Below are 21,227 nucleotides of genomic sequence, written 5' to 3'. Positions count from 1 at the left end.
CCCTCCCCCAAGTCCCTCCTCCCTACCTTTTATCTTAGCCTGCTGGACACACTTTCCTCATTCCTGAAGAAGGGCTCATGCCCGAAACGTCGATTCTCCTGCTTCTTGGATGCTGCCTGACTTGCTGCGCTTTTCCAGCAACACATTTTCAGCTCTGAAATGGCTTAGTAAGCCACTCAGTATAAGTGCAATTGGAGACAGGTAGTCTTGCCAGCAATGTTCATACCCCATAAAGGATAAACAAGAGATATATCAGGAATAATTCATTTTCTACTCATATAAAATATATAAGAGTATAAGAACTGGGAGCAACAACAGACCAAATGGTTCCCTGAGCTAACTGCCGTTCAATGAGATCATGAACCTCTTTCTGTTTGTGAGATGTTAAATCAAAAATCCGATACAATAATCCCATCTACTCAGACTATGAGCAGTAGAACTCTGATTAAGATGTGTGTTATAGTCAACTAGTTAATTTTAACTGTGTATTGTATTATTTCCAAATAAAGACATCAGCCTCATTTTTTCCATAGTGCACCTATGACTACCGAATGCAAAATCAGATAATTTAGAAGAAAGCAAGAACCAAACTGTATCTATACAGCAGAGCTACATGCAGCGAGCCCATTCATTGTTGGAAAAAGCCAATTATTTTTCATTAAAAAATGCTTCAGTAAACATTCCTCACACTGCTCCTTTTATATTACCCTCAACTTGCCTTCTCTGCTGAACTCAATTTTAGCTTTACTAGTTGAATACTTGCTTATACATTAAGTTACCAAGCAACATGATGAGTGCTAACTGATTAAATGCAATATGTCCACTTGGTTCTTACAGCTACTTTTAAATAGTCAGCTGAGTGTTTTATTTGTGAAAGACAAAATAAATCTACCACTACAAAACTGCATACATCGGTAGCTCATACTAGATAACTTAAGGCATAATTTGTGTCTGTAACACAATATGAACAATATCTCAATGAATTACAAGACCTCTGGCTCATCCATAATCTTGACAAATGTTATCATTCTTCCTGCTTCATTACATCAATTCACTTCTCTGCATTCATATGGCTGAGTGGGAAGTAGCCTGTGCTTGAATATCTGACCGAATCAGTTATTGGATATAATAGGAATGTGGGTTGATTCATCCAGTACTTTTGAAAAAGAAATTCAACTGCCCAGATCAATAAAGGCAGAAATGTTATCAGTAGATGGAAACAGTGTGTTTTAAATTTATTAGTTAAAATAAAGGAGGTCAGCAAAGAAATGGAGTTAGGACCACAATCAGATCAGCTTTGCTCATGTTGAATGGTAGAGTATTCATGTGTGGTTGACTCCTGCTTCTCTTATGCTCTTAACTCAAGCAAATTTTCATTGCGAAGTGATGTTATAAGTAATTCCAAATTCAATGGAAGCTAACGATAAGAAATGAAATCACAAACTGAGTACAGCTCAAGACATGCAATTTAAGGCAAGTTTTAACCATGCTCAAATTGCTTGATTGTTTATTCAATTTTGAACAAGGCATATGTTAGTAATAATGGGAATACAGTTCACGTTCATATATTTCTGTACAATACTATTTCTCTTCCCCATGCATTGAAATCCCTCCACTCAGCTGATTGATGTTTTAACAATTTTACATGCAGGTCATAGAGTATCATTTGGTTAATAAGTCTTATATACAATTTTCAAGTTTCCTACATTTGTCACATCATATGTACAAATTATTGTGGCAAATGTAGTGCTGCAAAACTAAAAACAAAACTGTTTACAATTGAATGTTTTTGTAATTCTATTAGACTGTATAATTCACAATGCCTATTTCGACAATTGGTTTAAGCTTATCTTTAGCAACTGTTGTTTTGGAAACAATGATGAATACCACATTTATTTACAAAAGCAAAACAAAGAACTTCAATCTTTCAATGTCCTTTATATTTAAAAGAGTATTGACAATATGCCTAGAGTCATATAATTTCATAGGCTCAAGTTAATGGATTCAATCACTTTATTTGAAGCAGTGATAGATTATGGAAACCACAAATTGTATTTTTTCATCTTCTAAACAATTATATGAAATGCCATTAGAAAGTTTGAAAATTAGAATAGTACCGTATATCTTTGTGGCTAATATTTCATCTATTGCAATTAAAAAGGGTACTTAAATATCAGTTGCATTCAACGTACTGAAAATGATCAATTGAAGTGTCTTTATAAATGAAATTGTCTCATAATTCTGCAAGACAATGTAATATTTATGAATTTTACCAGGACCATCTGAAAATAAAATACAAAAAGCTGTTTGATTTTTTTTCCTATGAATATCGTTTTGGGAAACAAACCAGGAGATTTCTGCTTTTCTGCAAGACAACAGTATTACAATGTTTATTGAATGCTATGGCACATACATCCATTTAGCCAGAGGACGTGTAATGAGTGCAGCAGCAATATAAAGTGTATTCAATGGATTACAATTACACCCACAGCTTGGAAATCTGATAGCAAATAAGGGTAGCCATTGATGGATGACAGAAATAAGTAGGTGGTATTACTCCGGTCCTCCACGCTGCAAGACAAAAAAAATTGTTAGTTTGATCTCCAACATACTATAGCAAAATATTCAGGGCACAATAAAATATGCAAATAAACAAATGGCCAATTACAGTTAAAGTGGGCCAAATTGCCTCCTTCATAGTTATAATAATTATTGGGTTGGTTAGTTCAATTGGCTGGATACCTGGTTTGCAATACAGTAACAGCAACACCACGGTTCAATTCTCACATCACTGAGGTTACCTTGACGGTCCTACCTTTCTAACCTCACCCAATGCATGGTGACCCTCACATTAAATGACCACAAGTCATCTCTCTTGAATGAGAGAGCAGCCTTTGGTCTGGAGGACTATGGAGACTAAGTTTATTAAGTTTTTCATTATTTCACTAAAATTCACGAATGAGATTGCAGGAAAAACGTATTGCACTAAAAAAATTCTAATTACTCAAACGTCAGATCAATGATTAGAGATATAAAGGAACAATTAAGGTTCAGGAAAATATAGATTACATACATATACAGCAGAGGAGTGGAGTATGAAAGTGAACTAAAAGACTGAGAAAAACAATTAGGAAGGCAAAACAGAACAGACTACTCTCCTACGAACCTGACCTTGAGAATTTTTTAAAACACATACATATACAGCAGAGGAGTGGAGTATGAAAGTGAACTAAAAGACTGAGAAAAACAATTAGGAAGGCAAAACAGAATTATGAAAATAAATTAAGGAACATAGGAGCAAAACAGAAAATAATGTACACGCACAATGTAAAAAGGTAGTGATGACATAATTGGAGATAATACTAATATTATAGTACAAATATAACACCACAACTTAATAGAGGGATGGTAGAAATATTAAATATTTTGCTCAACTATTCACTAGTGAAATAAAACAGGGAGACAAGTATGAGATAAGAAGAAATTCAGTTCAAATTTTAAGAAACACTAAATAAACAAAACAAACTTAAGGTGAAGTTCTTGGTAGGGATGGATTGTATCCATGTACTTTAAGAATCCAAGGAAAAGACAGCAGGGGCATTACTCATTCATTCCATGCAAGGAACTTTTTCTTTTAAAATGCCGACCAATATATCAAGCTATGTGTGGAAGTATTGAAAAAATGCATAATATACATAGTAGTGTGCATTTTTAAAAAGGTTACTAAGAGAATGATATAAGGATTATTCACTTGCTTTCATATTCCAAGTGCAAGGTAAAATTGTAGGTGGATGACCTCAGTTGGCTGGATGGCCAGTTTGCTATGCAAAGTGATGCCAAAAGTGAATGTTCAATTCCCCCACCAGCAGAGGTTACCATGACAGATTCACCACCTCAACCTCTCCCCTCATCTGAGGTCTCGTGATCATCAGGTTAAACCACCACCATTGTTTCTCATGAGGGGGCAGCTCTATGATCTGCTAAGACCATGGTAACTTTACCCTTTGATCAAACTGCACTGTTAAAACATGTTAAATAGACAGATAAAAATGAAACAAAAAAAGTTAACAATGCTGAATTCAGTGATCTTTTGGAATTTTATTCCTGCAAGGCATATAAATAAGAGTTTTCTTGACATAGAAAACAATTTTAACACTATTGATTTGCATCAGGAATGGAACGTGGATATTGTTGCTCAAGCTAGGATTCAATGTCTGTTTCTAACTGTCCTGAAGGCAGTGTTAAGAGACGTCTAACTGAAATAATACTGTCCTCAGTGTAGGTACGCACGCTTCGCTGTTAAAAAGAGAGTTCCAGGATTTGGAGTCTGAGACAATGAGTACATTGTGATATCGTTCCAAGTCAGGGTAATCAGTGGCCTAGAGGTGAACATGGAGGTCACGATGTTCCCAATATCTGCTGCCCCTTTCCTTTTGAATGGTAGAGGTTGCAAGTTTGGAAGACACTCTCAGAGGTGCATGGATAAGTTGTTGGAGTACATCTTGTAGATGGTATACATTGCTGTCACTCTGCAGTGATGAAGGGAAGCTGCTTTGTCCTGGATGCATCAGCCGCCTTGAGTGTTGGAGGAGCTGTACTCATCCAGGCAACTGGAGAGTATTCCATCACATTGTTAACTTGTGCCTTGATTTGGTGGGTAGGCTTTGGAGAATCAGATGGGGAGTTACATGCAGCAGATTTCATTACCTCTGATCTGTTCTTGTCACATTTAATTAAAATGCTAGTTATGCTTAGTTTCTGGTCAATGGGATGCCCAAGATGCTAATAGCAGGTGATTCAGCAATGGTAATGTCACTGAACATCAAAAGGGAGATGGTTAGATTCTTGTCTTCAGATGGCCATTGCCTGACACTTGTGTAGCACTTGGTTAGCACACCATAAGGAACTCAGGTTCGATTCCAGTCTTGGATGACTGTCTGGGGGGAGATTGCACATTCTCTCCATGACTGTGCAGGTTTTCACTGGGTGCTCTAGTTTCCTTCCACAGTCCAAAGACTTGCAGGTTGGCCATGCTAAATCACCCCAAATGGCGTGCAAGCTAGGTGGATTAGATTAGAATGCTAAATTGCCCATAGGGTTAGATGCATTAGTCAGAGGGGAATGAGTCTGGGTGGGTTACTCTTCGGAAGGGTCGGTGTGGACTGGTTGGGTAGAAGGGCCTGTTTCCATACCGTGGGTAACTTAAGGAGAAAGTGAGGACTGCAGATGCTGGAGATCAGAGCTGAAAATGTGTTGCTGGAAAAGCGCAGCAGGTCAGGCAGCATCCAAGGAGCAGGAGAATCGACGTTTCGGGCATGAGCCCTTCCTGAAGAAGCATTCCTGAAGAAGGGCTCATGCCCGAAATGTTGATTCTCCTGCTCCTTGGATGCTGCCTGACCTGCTGCGCTTTTCCAGCAACACATTTTCAGCGTGGGTAACTTAATCTAACCATTGTTCACTGATGAATACATACCCACATTTCTGACCCTCATATGGAGGGAAGGTCATTGATGAAGCAGCTGAAAGTGGCTGGGCTTAGGACACTACCTCGACATACTACTACAGTGAGAAACTGGGACTGTGACAATTGCTGTTGCTGAAAATCAATCCTTTTCCTCTGTGCTTTGGATGGTTCCAAACCTTGGTGAGTGTCTTTCATCGACCGTTACTAACCCCCACCTCTGGCATTTCCATTGACTGCAGTTTTTGTTAGGATTTCCTTAAACAATATTCCAAGTGCACATTAACGAGTAGCATAGTGCTTGGTTGGTCCACTGGCGGTCAGGCTTAAGGCTTAGTATTAGGTGTGGTTTGATTCTCATTTTTACACTCAGATTACCTCTACCGTCACCCCCACATCCTCAAGCATAGCTACATTTTCTAGGTTTTGAACTGTACTCATGAAAGTGAACCTTGCACAAGAAAGATTTCATAAAGACAGTATTGACTCACCTGAATGTACTCCATTTCTTCTACAGGCACAGGTTGCCTTCTGTATTTCTGTGGTAGAGATCTTACTATTTCAACAGTGTCACGTGGACCAGACAGTTGGCTATGAGGTACAGAAACTGAGCTTGATGCTGTTGGTTGCATTCCCTGTGTTGAACTTGACAGTGCCTGATGCTTCATTGATTTCATGGCTTCTTGCACTAGGGATTGAATACAGAAATTAAAAACCTTTGTTGAAACCATGCTATGAAAAGATACAGCATTTTTATTTCATTTGGACCTTCACATAATTAAGAAGCCCATGTTTACACAACAGGACCGAGACAATAATCAGATGGATGTTAAGTAAAATTTGTGCTAAACAAGTGCCAGACAACAGTCTAGATTAGAGTGGTGCTGGAAAAGTACAGCAGGTCAGGCAGCATCCAAGGAGCAGGAAAATCAATGTTTCAGACAAAAGCCCTTCATCAGGAATAGATGATCAGGAATATTCTTGACGAAGGGCTTTTGCCTGAAACATCGATTTCCCTGCATCTCGGATGCTGCCTGACCTGCTGTGCTTTTCCAGCACCACTCTAATCTAGACTCTGGTTTCCAGCATCTGCAGTCTTTGTTTCTACCTAAGTGCCAGACAACAGCCAACTCCAAAATAAATACAATGTCTAACCACCTCCCTTTGACATTTAAGGCGACTGAATATCAGGGAAATCTCCCACTGTCCAGAAACTTAACTAAAAATACAAAGCCAGAGGCTAGGAATCAGCGGTGAGTCATTCATTATTTTCCCCATGCCTTCCCACCATGTACAGGATAGGACTGTGATGGTACACACTTAGTTACAGAAGGGCACAATAAGATAGACAAATATCAATTAAAGTGGGCTATTGGTGGTGGTGGGAATGGTGTTGGTGACAGAGATGATAAATACATTTAAAAATGATAGAGATTGGCTGGAAGATTAATTGTGAGGAAGAGAGCCTTAGTTTACAAGAGGATATCAATTCCAAGCTGGTGGCAAAGTAGGTCCCCTCAGCAGAGCTTGTTTCCTCCAACCACGTTTCTTTCATTGTCTTTCTTTCTTTTGGTTCTTTGGAGCTCGGCCATATAGCCACTCATGGTGGGCGGCTGAGGGACATTTGATGGTTGGCAGCATTGTGGCTTCAACTGTGTCCAGAACACTGCAGGAACAGGACTCTGCAGCGAGGTGGTTGACACAGCAATGGAGGGTGGCAACGGCTGCGGCCAAACATGGGTCCGGATGGTGGCAGTCAGTCACGAAGGCTGGTGGCAGCAGTGAGTGAACATAGGTATGTCTTAGCCCAGAATGGGAAAGAATGCCCAGTGCAGGGGAGAGTGAGCCCTTGTGGGGAAAGACCAGCTTGTAACATCTACAGGCCCAAGACTTAAGAAATGTAACATTTTAAACTATTTATTTTCCATTTTTATAATTTGACTGTGCTACTGAACACTTTTAAACTTATTTCTTTATTCTTGTACTTCTGTCATGAAGATTTTGTACCTAGGTATTTCCTACCCAAGATGGCACTGTGTAGCACCATTGTACACGTTTCATAGGAAGTTTAGATTAGATTCCCTACAGTGTGTAAACAAGCCCTTCGGCCCAACAAGTCCACACTGACCCTCCGAAGAGTAACCCACCCAGACCCATTTCCCTCTGACTAATGCACCTAACACTATGGGCAATTTAGCATGGCCAATGCACCTGACCTGCACATCTTTGGACTATGGGAGGAAACCCACGCAGACACAGGGAGAATGTGTAAACTCCACTCAGACAGTTACCCGAGGCTGGAATTGAATCCAGGTCCCCTGTGCTAACCACTGAGTCACTGTGCCGCCCAGAGTTCTGTGGGAATGATAGAGACTCATGGTTGGTTTGTTGCTTCCCAGGTGCCAGGGTTCATGATGTGTCAGATCGTGTTTGCAGGATCCTTGAGGGGAAGGGGGAGCAGCCCTAAGTTGTGGTCCACATAGGCACTAATGACATAGGTAGGAAAAGGGATGGAGATTTAAGGCAGAAATTCAGGGAGCTAGAACAAACAGAGTTGTTATCTCTGAAAGAGAGAGGAGTTGAACACGTGGCTACAGGGATGGTGCAGGAGGGAGGCTTTTGGAGACTTGGATAATTGGGGCTCATTCTGGGGTTGGTGGGACCTCTACAACAGGATGTCTACACCTGAACCAGAGGGGTACTTATATCCTGGGTGAGAAATTTGCTAATGTTCTTCAGGAGGGTTTAAACTAATTCAGCAGGGGGATGAGAACCTAAGTTGTAGTTGCAGTTTCCAGGAAGTTGAAAGTAGTGAGGTCAGAAATGAGGTTTCAAGGTCGTAAGAGTGTACCGGCAAGCAGGAAGGTGATTTGAAGTGTGTATAATTCAATGCCAGGAGCATCCAGAATAGGGTGGGAGAACTTGCAGCATGAGTTGGTACCTGGAACTTCAATGTTATGGCCATTTCGGAGACATAGATAGAGCAGGGACAGGAACGGTTGTTGCAGGTTCTGGGATTTAGATGTTTCAGTAAGAACAGAGAAGATGGTAAAAAGAGGGGGAGGTGTGGCATTGTTAGTCAAGGACTAGAGCTAAGAACAGCCTGGAAGGGACATGAGAATTCATTGGCAGATAGGATCAAGGAAAACCCTAAAGTTTCTCTCAGAAATAAAAGAATGACAAGAGCAAGATTAGGGCCAATCAAGGACAATAGTGGGACATTGTGCATGGATTCAGAGGAGGTAAGTGGAACGCAAAATGAATATTTTTCATCAGTATTCACACTGGAAAAAGACAATGTTGTCTAGAAAAATATGGAGATACAGGCTACCAGACTAGACTGGATTGACGTTCACAAGGAGGAGTTGTTAGCAATTCTGGAAAGCGTGAAAATAGACAAGTTCCCTGGGCCAGATGGGATTTATCCTAGGATTCTCTGGGAAGCCAGGGAGAGGTTGCAGAGCCTTTGGCTTTGATCTTTATGTCATCATTGTCTACAGGATTAGTGCCAGAAGACTGGAGGATAGCAAATGTTGCCCCCTAGCTCAAGAAGGGGAGTAGAGACAACTCTGGTAATTACAGACCAGTAAGCCTTTCTTTGGCTGTGGGTAAAGTATTGGAAAAGGTTATAAGAGATAGGATTTATAATCACTTAGAAAGGAATAATTTGATTAGGGATAGTCAACACAGTTTTGTGAAGGGTAGATTGTGCCTCACAAACCTTATTGAGTTCTTTGAGAAGGTTGATGTGGTATACATGGATTTCAGTAAGGCATTCGATAAGGTTCCTCATGGTAGGCTACTGCACAAAATACAGAGGCATGGGATTGAGGCTGATTTAGCGGTTTGGATCAGAAATTGGCTAGCTGAAAGACGACAAAGGGTGATGGTTGATGGGAAATGTTCAACCTGGAGTTCAGTTACTAGTCCTGAACCGCAAGGATCTGTTTTGGGGACAATGCTGTTTATCATTTTTATAATGACCTAGATGAGGGCGTAGAAGGATGGTTAGTAAATCTGCGGATGACACTAAGGTCAATAGAGTTGTGGATAGTGCCGAAGGATGTTGCAGGTTACAGAGGGACATAGATAAGCAGCAGAGCTGGGCTGAGATGTGGCAAATGGAGTTTAATGCCGAAAAGTATGAGACGATTCACTTTGGAAGGAGCAACAGGAATAAAAAGAGTACTGGGCTAATGGCAAGATTCTTGGTAGTGTAGATGAGCAGAGAGATCTCTGCGTCCATGTAACAGATCCCTGAAAGTTTCCACCCTGATAGTATTGTTAAGAAGGAATGTAGTGTGTCAGCTTTTATTGGTAGCGGGATTGAGTTACGGAGCCATGAGGTCACGTTGCAGCTGTACAAAACTCTGGTGCGGCCGCACTTGGAGCATTGCATACAGTTCCAGTCAGCGCATTGTAGGAAGGATGTGGAAGCTTTGGAAATGGTTCAGAGGAGATTTACTGGGATGTTGGGAAGGTCTTGTGAGGAAACGCTAAGGGACTTGAGGCTGTTTTCATTCAAGAGAAGATTGAGAGGTGACTTAAATTGAGACGCATAAGAGTGTTAGATAGGCTCTTACTGTCTACCCTTTCCCCTTGGATAGTAACAGTTAGCACAAGGGGACACAGCTTTAAATTAAGGGGAGATAGATATAGGACAGATGTCAGAGGTAGTTTCTTTACTCAGTAGTAGGGGCATGGAATGCCCTGCCTGCAACCGTAGTAGATTCGCCAACCTTAAATGGTCATTAGATAAACATATGGATGAAAATTGAAAAGTGTAGGATAGATGGGCTTCAGATTGGTTCCACAGGTTGGTGCAACATCAATGGTTGAAGGCCCTGTACCATGCTGTGATGTTCTATGTCCTACCGCATTCTTTAATTCGTGACAATAAAACCTATATCCACCATGTAAATCTAAAAGTGAATTGGGCAGATGGAATTTAATTCAGAAAAGTGTGAGGTAAATGACTTTGGAAGGAGGAACAAGACAAGGAAGTACTCAATAAATGCCAACATTTAGGAAGCTCAGAGGAATGGAGGGATCTTAAGAGTGCTTGTCCACAGACTACTGAAGGTAGCAGGCAGGTTAATAGGTTAGATAAGATGGCATACAGGAAATGTGCCTTTCTCAGTCACAGCATAGCTTACAAAAGCAGGGAAGTTAGGTAGGTGGTGTACAGGAATTTGGGTAGGCCACAGCTAACCCACCGTGTGCAGACTGGTTTTTAAGAACGATGTGATGGCATTGGAAGGTGTACAGAGGAGATTCACCAGGACATTATCTGAGATAGAGCAACTGAGCTTTGAAGAGAGACTGGATCAGCAAAATGTTGTTGTTATAGAACAGAGAAGGTTGAGGGAGGACATAATGGACATGTATAAAATAACGAAGAGCATGGACAGGGTGAATAGAATGCAGCTGTTCCCCTTAGTTGAAGAGTCAATATCAAGGGAGCGTCATGTTAAGGTAAAAGGAGGTGGTTTATAGGGGATAGGAGGAAAATATTTTTCACCCAGTGGTTGATGGAAATCTGGAATGCACTACTTGGGAGGGTAGTTGAGGTGCATAACACCATAACCTTGAAACAGAAAAGGTATTTGGATGACCACTTGGACACGTGGTGGAAAGTGAGACTACTGTAGATGTTGTATAGTTTAGGTGGCAGACTTGAAGGGCTTCTTCTGTACTGTGTGAGTATAATTACCTGGATTAGTTCTAAGCACAATCGAGGAACATGCAGTCTAGACAGGATAGGTACAGGTAAGATGTTTCCCCTTGATAGGTGTCTCGAACTAGGGATCACAATTTAAAAATGAGGACAATGCCATTTAGAAATGAGAAGAAGAGAACTTCTTTTCCTCAAAGAGTGAATCAATCTTTGGAGTTCTCTATCCAAAAAGATTGTGGAACCTCCATTGTTAAGCATAGATTTCTGGCTATCAATGGTGTAAAGGGTTATGGGAACAGCGTGGGTAAAGGGCTTGAAGTATTCAATCAACCATTATTGTATTAAATAACAGAATAGGTTTGACAGGCCGAATGGCCTACTCCTGTTCATATTTCTAACTCAGAGGCCCAAGTTATTGCTTTGGGAACACACGTTCGAATCTGACCATGGCACTTGGTTCAAGTTATTAACTGAATTTGAATTTTTTTTTAAAAACTTCTGGATCTGAAAACTAGTTTCAGTAATAGTGACCACTATACTGTAGCACAAATGAATCTAATTCACCAATGCCCTTTAAAGGAGGAAATCTGCAGTCCTCAACTGGTCTGGCCTACACATGACTCCAGATCTACCCAATATGGTTAACTATTGACTGCTCTATAGCAAATGGCCTAGCAAACCATGTAATTATACTAAGCCACTACCAAAAAGAAATAGAATAGGATAGATCACCTCGCATCCACACTGCATCGAAAACCATAAAAATGCGTCCAGCCTTGTCAACTCTTCAGACTAACGTCTGAGCATTGTGACAAAATTTGCAGAGTTGTCCCACAGACAGATTCACTGAATCACAGCTTACATAAAATGTCCCAAATACCACTATCACCATCCATGGTTATGTCGTATTCCACAGCAGGTGGAAAATGGTGCATATTTATAGAGTCATAGAGATGTACAGCATGGAAACAGACCCTTCAGTCCAACCCGTCCATGCCAACCAGATATCCCAACCCAATCTAGTCCCACCTGCCAGCACCCGGCCCATATCCCTCCAAACCCTTCCTATTCATATACCCATCCAAATGCATCTTAAATGTTGCAATTGCACCTGCCTCCAGCACTTCCTCTGGCAGCTCATTCCATACCCGTACCACCCTCTGTGTGAAAACGTTGCCCTGTAGGTCTCTTTTATATCTTTCCCCTCTCACCCTCTAGTTCTGGAGTCCCCCCAGACAGGGAAAAAACTTTGCCTATCTATCCTATCCATGCCCCTCATAATTTTGTAAACCTCTATAAGGTCACCCCTCAGCCTCCGACGCTCCATGGAAAACAGCCCCAGCCTACTCAGCCTCTCGCTACAGTTCAAATCTTCCAACCCTGTCAACATTCTTGTAAATCTTTTCTGAACCCTTTCAAGTTTCACAAAATCTTTCCGAGAGGAAGGAGACCAGAATTGCACGCAATATTCCAACAGTGGCCTAACCAATGCCCTGTACAGCCTCAACATGACCTCCCAACTCCTGTACTCAAAATACTCTGACCAATAAAGGAAAGCATACCAAATGCCTTCTTCACTATCCTACCTACCTGCGACTCCACTTTCAAGGAGCTATGAACCTGCACTCCAAGGTCTCTTTGTTCAGCAACACTCCCTAGGACCTTACCATTAAGCATATAAGTTTGAAGGAATATGGGCCGGGTGCTGGTAAGTTGAACTAGATTAGTTTGGGATATCTGGTCGGCATGGACGAGTTGGACCAAAGGGTTTGTTTCTGTGCTGTACATCTCTATGATTCTAAGTGCTTTGAGAAGTTAGTAACAGAACACGTCAACTCCAGCCCCCCAGAATGCCTTGGTCCATGACAATTCACCCTCATAAGAGTCCACTGCAGACACCATCTCCCTGGCCACACACTTATGCCTCGAACATCTGGATAAGGACACCCAAATCAGACTCCTATTTTTTGGCTTTAGCTCCACCTTCAACACCATAATTCCAACAAAACTCATCTCCAAACTCCAACGAACTAGGACTCTTGCTCCCCCTTCTGCAACTTGATCCTCTACTTCCTGACCTACAGACTGCAATCAGGACAGGCTTCTGCACAATAATCCTCTACACTGTTCCCAGCCCCTAACTGTACTCCTAATGTACTCATGACTGTGGCAAAATTCAGTTCAAACTCCATTTAAAAATTGCTGATAACATCATTTTAGTGGGTGGGATCTCAAACAACAATGAGACAGTACTGGAAAGAGATACAGAGCCTGTAAAGACAACAATCTCTCAATGTCAGTAAAATGAAAGAGCTCGTCATCAACGTCAGGAAGCAGAGTGGAGGACGCACCCCTTCTGTATCAATGATGCTGAGATGGAGGTGATCAAGATCTTTAAGGTCTGGGAGTAAATATCACCAACAACCTGTTCTGGTCTATCCACATCAATGCTACAGTCAAGAAAGTACACCAACACCTCTACTTCTTCAGAAGGCAAAGGAAATTCAGCATGTCCATCAGGAATATTACCAATTTTTATAGATGCACCATAGAAAGCCTCCTTTCCAGATGCATCACAGCTCGGTATAGTAACTGCTTTGTCCATGTCCTCCACCCTTCCTCTTGTCACCACCTATACCTTGATCATGGCGCAGATTGTAATCCACAGATTAGCACCTCTTATAATGTAGGCCCAAGCTAATCATTATGTCCTCTTCCCTAGTCAAAACAGGTTGATAGCTTCTTGGTGACCCGGTGTTGGTACCAGGCAGGCAACACAACCTTCTGAATTCTCGCTCTTAGCTATAACAAACAGGTTTCTATCCTCCTGACTATGCTGCCGCTACCACTATTTTCTCATTTATTTCTCCTTCCACCACTTGACCAGCACCACACACCAAAGTGCAATGGTCAAATCACTCATCAATCCTGCAACCAAACACTCCACCACACAATCGCAGAGGCTGTCGCTCCTTTATTTCTAACATTTCGATCCTCATAGCTACCTGACAGCAGTCAATAACTTTTGTTCCTGATCATGAACAAAATTATAAGATCTTAACCTAAGGACTGTGACTGTCTCCTGAACCAAGTGGCCAGGTGAAGCACCCCGTAAGTGATGCATCACAGTGTCTGAAGTCTGCCCTCCAGTTCATTAACTCTGTGCTGAATTTCGTCAAGTGCTGCAGATATCACGAGCTGTGAATCACTACGCAAGTGCGTAGTTCCTTGAAATGCAGTTGAAGGTAGATATGGTGGTGAAACTGTTTAGCACGCCTGCCTTTATTAGACAGTGCACTGAGTACAGGAGTTGGGATGTCACGTACAGGACATTGGTTAGGCGATTTTTAGAATACTATATACAATTCTAGTCACCCTCCTATAAAAAGGATGACGTTAAACTTAAGAGCGTGCAAAAGACATTTACAAGGATGTTGCTGGGACTGGACCGTTTGGAGTTATAGGCAGAGGCTGAACAAGTCGGGGTTCCCCCCCACCTTGGAACATTGGAGGTTGAGGACTGACCTTATAGACGTTTATAAAGTCATGAGGTGCATGGACAGAGTGAATAGCCAAGGCCTTTTTCGTAGGGTGAGGGAGTCCAAAACTAAAAACCATAGGTTCAAGGCGTGAGGGGAAAAGATTTAAAAAAAAGACTTGAGGGATAACTTTTCACATAGAGAGTGGTGTATATATGGAACAAGCTGCCAGACGATGTGATGGAGGCAGGTACAATTATAGCATTTAAAAAGGATATGGGCCCAATGTTAGCAAAATTGGACTTGGTCAGATTCAGATGTGTGGTCAGCCCAGATGAGTTGGACTGAAGGGTCTGTTTCCGTACTGTATGACTACACTACAGCTGCCATACATGACCAGCTCTTTGTTTACAGGAAAGTAATTAATTGTCAAATAATGACATTTTAATTAATGTGAGTCCTGCTTGAACTTACATCTGTAGGACCAAAACCGATCCAAACTAGACACCCGGTGACTATGGCAAAGACTGAAGGACATTACATGTTCTTAAAAGAGATAGTGCAAGATAGCAGATGATGACACATCCCTCCCAGATTGTCTCGATGCTTCTATGCTCGCTTTGAGCAGAATTTCGGCGGAGAGGTAACACCTATTCCGACAAGTCCTGACGAACCTATCCCAACAGTCACTGCATCAGAGGTCAGATCAGTTTTCCTTTATGTGAATCCAAGGAAAGAAATGGGACCAGATGGAGTACCAGACCGTGCACTCAGAGCACGTGCAGATCAACTGGGAGAGGTCTTCTTGGACATCTTCAACCTCTCCCTGCAGCAGGCCACTGCCCCTGCCTATTTCAGGAGGGCCAACATCATCACTGTGCCCAAGACTCACACAGCATGTCTCAATGACTACAGCCCAGTGGCCCTAACTTCAGTGACCATAAAGTGCTTTGAAAGGCTGGTCATGGCATTAATCAACTCCAGCCTCCTCAGTACTCTTGACCCACTCCAATTTGCCAATCGGACCAACAGATCCACGTCAGATGCCATTTCACTTGCCCTTCACTCCTCCCTAGATCATCTTAACACCAAGAACAGCTACAAAATAATCTGACTCATTGACTACATTTCAGCCTTCAAGACTATTATCCCCTCGAGACTGATCACTAAACTTAGTGATCTCAGACTAAACCACTCTCTGTAACTGGATCCTCAGTTTCCTGACACATAGGCTACAATCAGTGAAAACTGGGGACAATATTTCATCTACAGGCTTCTGTACCTTCTCCCTGATGGTAGAGGTTGTAGAAAAACATTGGCAGGGTGGGATGGATCTTTGAGAATGCTGGCAGCCTTTCCTCAACAGCTGGCCTGCTAGGTGAATTCTGTAGATGGGAGGTTGGCCTTTGTGATTGTCTGAGCCGAGTTCACCAGTCTCTGCAACCATCTCCAATCTTGAATGGTACAGTTGCCATACCAGGTAGTGATACATCCTCACAGAATGCTCTCGATGGTGCACATATAAAAGTTGGCAAGGGTATTCGCCATCATGCCAAATTTCCTCAGCTGCCTGAGGAAGAGGAGACGTTTTTGGGCCTTTGTAACCAGTGTGTCATGTCTCCATGTAATCATGTCTCCATTTGCTCTGTGCCAATTCTTAATCTATTTACATGCCTGTGAAGGACAGTGGGACATTACCATCACTGCACTTAGATAATATTTATGAAAGATATTAAAATAAAACCTATGGGTTTTGTTTTGTTTATAGTTTACAGTCAATGTTTATTGTCATAGGTTAGCAAACCAAAGAACTGAGGAAATTTAACTGACTACACTTACCATTAGGACGGGGAGTACCTGTTCTATCTGGGAATTTAATTAATCGTTGATGCGCTTTCACAATCTAGAAGATATTTGAGAGAGAAAAAAAATACATATCTTACTTGGACCATGCTATAACTCAACCATCATTGGTAGCCCTTCACATATTTAATAATTTGCATCAACTTTCAATAGCACACATTTTAAAATAACAATTGCATTTGCAAAGATATTCAAATCTCTAACATTAATGCATATATCCCATGTGGAATAATAGAGATTCAAGAACAGTAAAACAATAATGGATGACTCCATGCTAAACTTTAGGTCTAATGTTCAATGAGTAAATATTTGTGATTTTTTAAAAATAACTTACAATTAACAGCAAGATCTATTTCAAGTTTTAAACAGAAATTCAAACTAACTCAATGTTTCTAGCATCAAAAAAGCTTCCTGTATCCTGGTGAATTGTATAACTAGGGTTGTGAACAAAGCTTTAAATTTATTAGTGGGTTGGTGGCTGGGAGGGGAGGATCAACTGAAGAAATCTTAATTTAGAAATTGAAAAGATATAAGAAAGTGAACAGGCAAACAATAATCAAAGAATGATAAGAAGTGGTAGAAAATATAAACAGAAGAGTAAATAATAATGGTTAAAAAGTCAAAGCTTAAAGCTATTTATTGAATACACAGAATAGATGACTTCACAAATAAAAAGAAATTAACATGACTTAACAGCTATTATGGAGAGAGTTGCAGTCTGACCAAGACTGGGAACTCAATATTTAGAGGTATTCTATGCTCGTGAATAATAGGCAACAAAGAAAGATGGGTGGCATAGCTTTGCTGATAAACCAGTGTGGTGGTGAGTCATGATATAGGTGCAGCAGATTGGGACATGAAATCAGTTTGGATAGAAGTAAGGAATAGTAATAAAAAGTCGTGGATGAGAGCCATCTACAGGCTTCCGAGGATTGGCCTCATAGCACAACCAAGTAAATATCAGAAAATACTGTAAGCAGCTAAGGATTTCACTGCCTTGGGTGCTGACTGGACAAATCAGAGGAGAAAGGGTATAAGCAAAGTACTGTGGATGCTGGAAATCTGAAACAAACAATGCTGGAGAACTTCAGTATCTGCAGAGAGAGAAAAATGAAGTTACTGATTTGAGTCCAGTATAACTCTTCAGGGCTAGGTAGGGGTTAAATTGGAAGATGAATGCATAATTCTTCATGGATTGTTTCCAAGAGCTGTACAATGCAAAACCTAGCCTGTTACCAGTTATTTAGATCTATTAACACGTTAAAAAAAAGGATTAATAACATTCACTTGACAATTCTGGCTGAAGACTGCTGTGAAAGCTTCAGTCTTAACTTTTGCAATGATATATTGGGCTCTTCCATCAGTAAAGATTGGGAGATTTATAAACCTGCCCCCTCCAGTGAGTTGTTTAATTGTCCACCACCATTCATGACTGGATGTGGCAGGACTGCAGAGCTTAGATCTGATCCATTGATTGTGGAATTGCTTAGTTCTGTCTACCACTTGCTGCTTATGTTGTTTGGCATGGAAGTATTCCTTTTTAGTGGCTTCACCAAGTTGACACCTGAGCTTCAGGCATGCCTAGTGCTGTTCCTGGTGTGCCCTCCTGCACTCTTCATTGAACAAGCGTTGATCCCCTGATATGGTGGTAATGGCTGAGTGGGGGATATGCCAGGCCATGATGTTACAACACTCTGGGTACCCGGTCTTGAGTTGCTAAATCTGAGACGTTGCTCCCATTTAGCATGGTGATAGTGCCACATGATATGTTGGAGGCTATTCTTAGTGTGAAGGCAGAACTTCATCTCCACAAGCACTGGGCAGTGGTCACTCTTGCTGATACTGTCATGGTCAGATGCAGGAGGTCAAGTATGTTTTGTTCCCTCTTGTTGGTTCCCTCACTACTTGCCGCAGACCCAGTTGAGCAACCATGTCATTTAGGACCCGAACTGCTCGATCAGTAGTACTGCTGCTGAGCACTCTTGGTGGTGGATTTTGAAATCCCTCGCTCGGTACATTTTGTGCCCCGAGGTCTGGTGTCAATGTTGAGAACTCCCAAGGCAACTCCCACCTGACTGTATACCACAGTGCTGCTACCTCTGCTGGGTCTGTCCTGCCATGAGACAGGATGTATCCAGGGATTGCAATGCTGGTGTCTGGGACATTGCCCGTAAAGATATGATTCTGTGAGCGCAACGATATCATGTTGTTGCTTGACTATTCTGCAAGGTAACTCCCACATTTGGCACTAGCCCCCAGATGTTAGTAAGGAGGACGTTACAGGATGAACACTGCTCTTTCTACTGTTGTCTTTTCTGTTGCCTCAGTTGATACCATGTAGTCAAGCAGTTTTCATTTCTTTGAGACTTTGTAGCGATTGGCAGTGTTGCAATGGTCTAGCAAGCCATTCAGAGTGCAATTGAGAGTCAATAATTGCTGTTCCCAGTTTCCAGCCCACATATATTTGAACAGACCTGTACTTTTGCCCTTATAAAAAAAGATCATTTGCTATTTACTAACACATTCAATACCTGCTTCCTTCACCTGTGGGGCTGAAACACTTTTTCAATGATATCCACAGTCTGCTCTACAGTTAGAAGCTTTAAACTAAGCATTCAGATGCAGTAGCTAGTGAGGAAAGCAATAAAAATGTTGGTCTTCATATCGACAGGGTTAGCGAACAGGAATTAGGATGTCTTGCTGCAATTGCTTCATCTTAGTGAGACCACACCTGGAATATTGTATGCTATGGAGGCTATCCTGGCAATGGAGAGAGTGTGACAAAGATTTACCACACTGATTCCTGGGAAAGCTTGCCCCCATCATGGCCACGCCCACATCCACTTCCGCCCCTCACAATTCCTCATGCACCACGCGTGACATCACTTCCGCCCCTCACATCATCGCTGATGTCACACACTCAGTGACTTCCGCCTCCCCCCCCCACTGCCGTGTGTGCCACCACTTCCGCCCCCACCAACGCCACTCACCTGCATTCTGCTGACATGCCTCCCACAGATCCCACTGTCACCATCTCCGTCCCCCAGAACTCTGAGGGGAACACCACCCCTGCTCATGACTCTACCCCCATTCCCCCCACCACCACATCCACTCCAGTTACAGGCCCGACCCCACTCCCAGCTCCACACGCACACCAGGTCCCAGCTCCCAACCCTGCCGAGTTTTCACCATCCCTCCAGACCTCCCTCTCACTGAGGACGAGCGATCGGTCCTTAGCAAAGGACTCACCTTCATCCCTCTCCATCCACGCATCAATGAATTTAATACACGCCGTGACGTCAAACACTTCTTCCGCCGCCTCTGCCTCCGAGCTTACTTTCACAATCAGGACTCCCACCCACCTTCCGAGGAACCCTTCGCCCACCTCCAACACACTCCAGCCACCTGGACACCCCGCGCTTGTTTTTTTTTAAACAGCGAGAGACACAAGGTGCACGAATCTTTATTCAATTTCCACCACCAGGAAGAAAGGAAAACACACGGGTGGCCAGTGACAAACACTGCCCTTCACATCAAAGGGCAGTGCTGTGTGATCAAAACAGTGAAGGGGAGGGTAGGGACTAAATCAAAATAGAGTTGGAGGGAGAAATGATGCACTCCACTCCCTGCGGCGCCCACCTCTCCCTGAACGACTCCAGGGTGTTGGTCGACACCGCGTGCTCCTTCTCCAAGGACACCCGGGCTCGCGCTTGCTTATTATCTGCCCTCGACCTCTTCATTTCCAACTGCCGCCGGGACATTAACCGCCTCAACCTGTCTACGCCCCTCCCCCTCCCAACCTCTCACCCTCACAATGCGCAGCCCTCCAATCCCTCTGCTCCAATCCCGACCTCACCATCAAGCCAGCAGATAAAGGGGCCGCAGTCATAGTCTGGCGCACTGACCTCTACACCGCTGAAGCCAAACGCCAACTCGAGGACACCTCTTCCTACTGCCCCCTCGACCATGACCCCACCCCCCATCACCAAACCATCATCTCCCAGGCCATACAGAACCTCATCACTTCAGGCGATCTCCCTCCCACAGCTTCCATCCTCATAGTCCGGGAATCCCGCACTGCCCGGTTCTACCTCCTTCCCAAGATCCACAAGCCTGACCACTCTGGCCGACCCATTGTCTCAGCATGCTCCTGCCCCACTGAACTTATTTCTACCTACCTCGACACTGTCCTATCTCCCCTAGTCCAGGAACTCCCCACATACATTCGAGACACCACCCACGCCCTCCACCTCCTTCAAGACTTCTGTTTCCCTGGCCCCAACGCCTCATCTTCACCATGGATATCCAATCCCTCTACACCTCTATCCGCCATGACCAGGACCTCCAAGCCCTCCGTTTTTTTCCTCTCCCGATGTCCCCAACAGTACCCTTCAACCGACACTCTCATTCGTTTGGCCGAACTGGTCCTCACCCTTAACAATTTCTCCTTTGAATCCTCCCACTTCCTCCAGACCAAACGGGTAGCCATGGGCACACGTATGGGCCCCAGCTAGGCCTGTCTCTTTGTTGGCTACGTAGAACAGTTGATCTTCCATAATTACACCGGCACCACTCCCCACCACTTCCTCCGCTACATTGATGACTGCATTGGCGCCACCTCGTGCTCCCACGAGGAGGTTGAGCAATTCATCAACTTCACCAAAACATTCCACCCTGACCTTAAATTTACCTGGACCATCTCCGACACCTGGCTCCCCTTCCTGGACCTCTCCATCTCCAATAATGA

General features: G+C 42.8%; 1 protein-coding gene across 1 annotated transcript in view; it reads right to left on the bottom strand.

Annotated features, from left to right (window-relative positions):
* Positions 1 to 1,448: 1,448 nt before the first annotated feature.
* Positions 1,449 to 21,227, bottom strand: part of mrps36 (mitochondrial ribosomal protein S36) — a 22,498-nt gene continuing 2,719 nt past the window's right edge. The window contains exons 2-4 of the mRNA XM_043706610.1: positions 16,457 to 16,520; positions 5,953 to 6,149; positions 1,449 to 2,571 (exon numbers count right to left, since the gene is read on the bottom strand). Of these exons, the coding sequence (XP_043562545.1) occupies positions 2,554 to 2,571; positions 5,953 to 6,149; positions 16,457 to 16,520 (279 nt within the window). The 3' untranslated portion in view covers positions 1,449 to 2,553. The remainder of the gene's footprint in view (positions 2,572 to 5,952; positions 6,150 to 16,456; positions 16,521 to 21,227) is intronic.

The sequence above is a fragment of the Chiloscyllium plagiosum genome, chromosome 2 (assembly GCF_004010195.1).
Source record: "Chiloscyllium plagiosum isolate BGI_BamShark_2017 chromosome 2, ASM401019v2, whole genome shotgun sequence".
NCBI classification, from domain to species: Eukaryota; Metazoa; Chordata; class Chondrichthyes; order Orectolobiformes; family Hemiscylliidae; genus Chiloscyllium; species Chiloscyllium plagiosum.
This window is presented reverse-complemented; position numbering and strand designations above follow the sequence as displayed.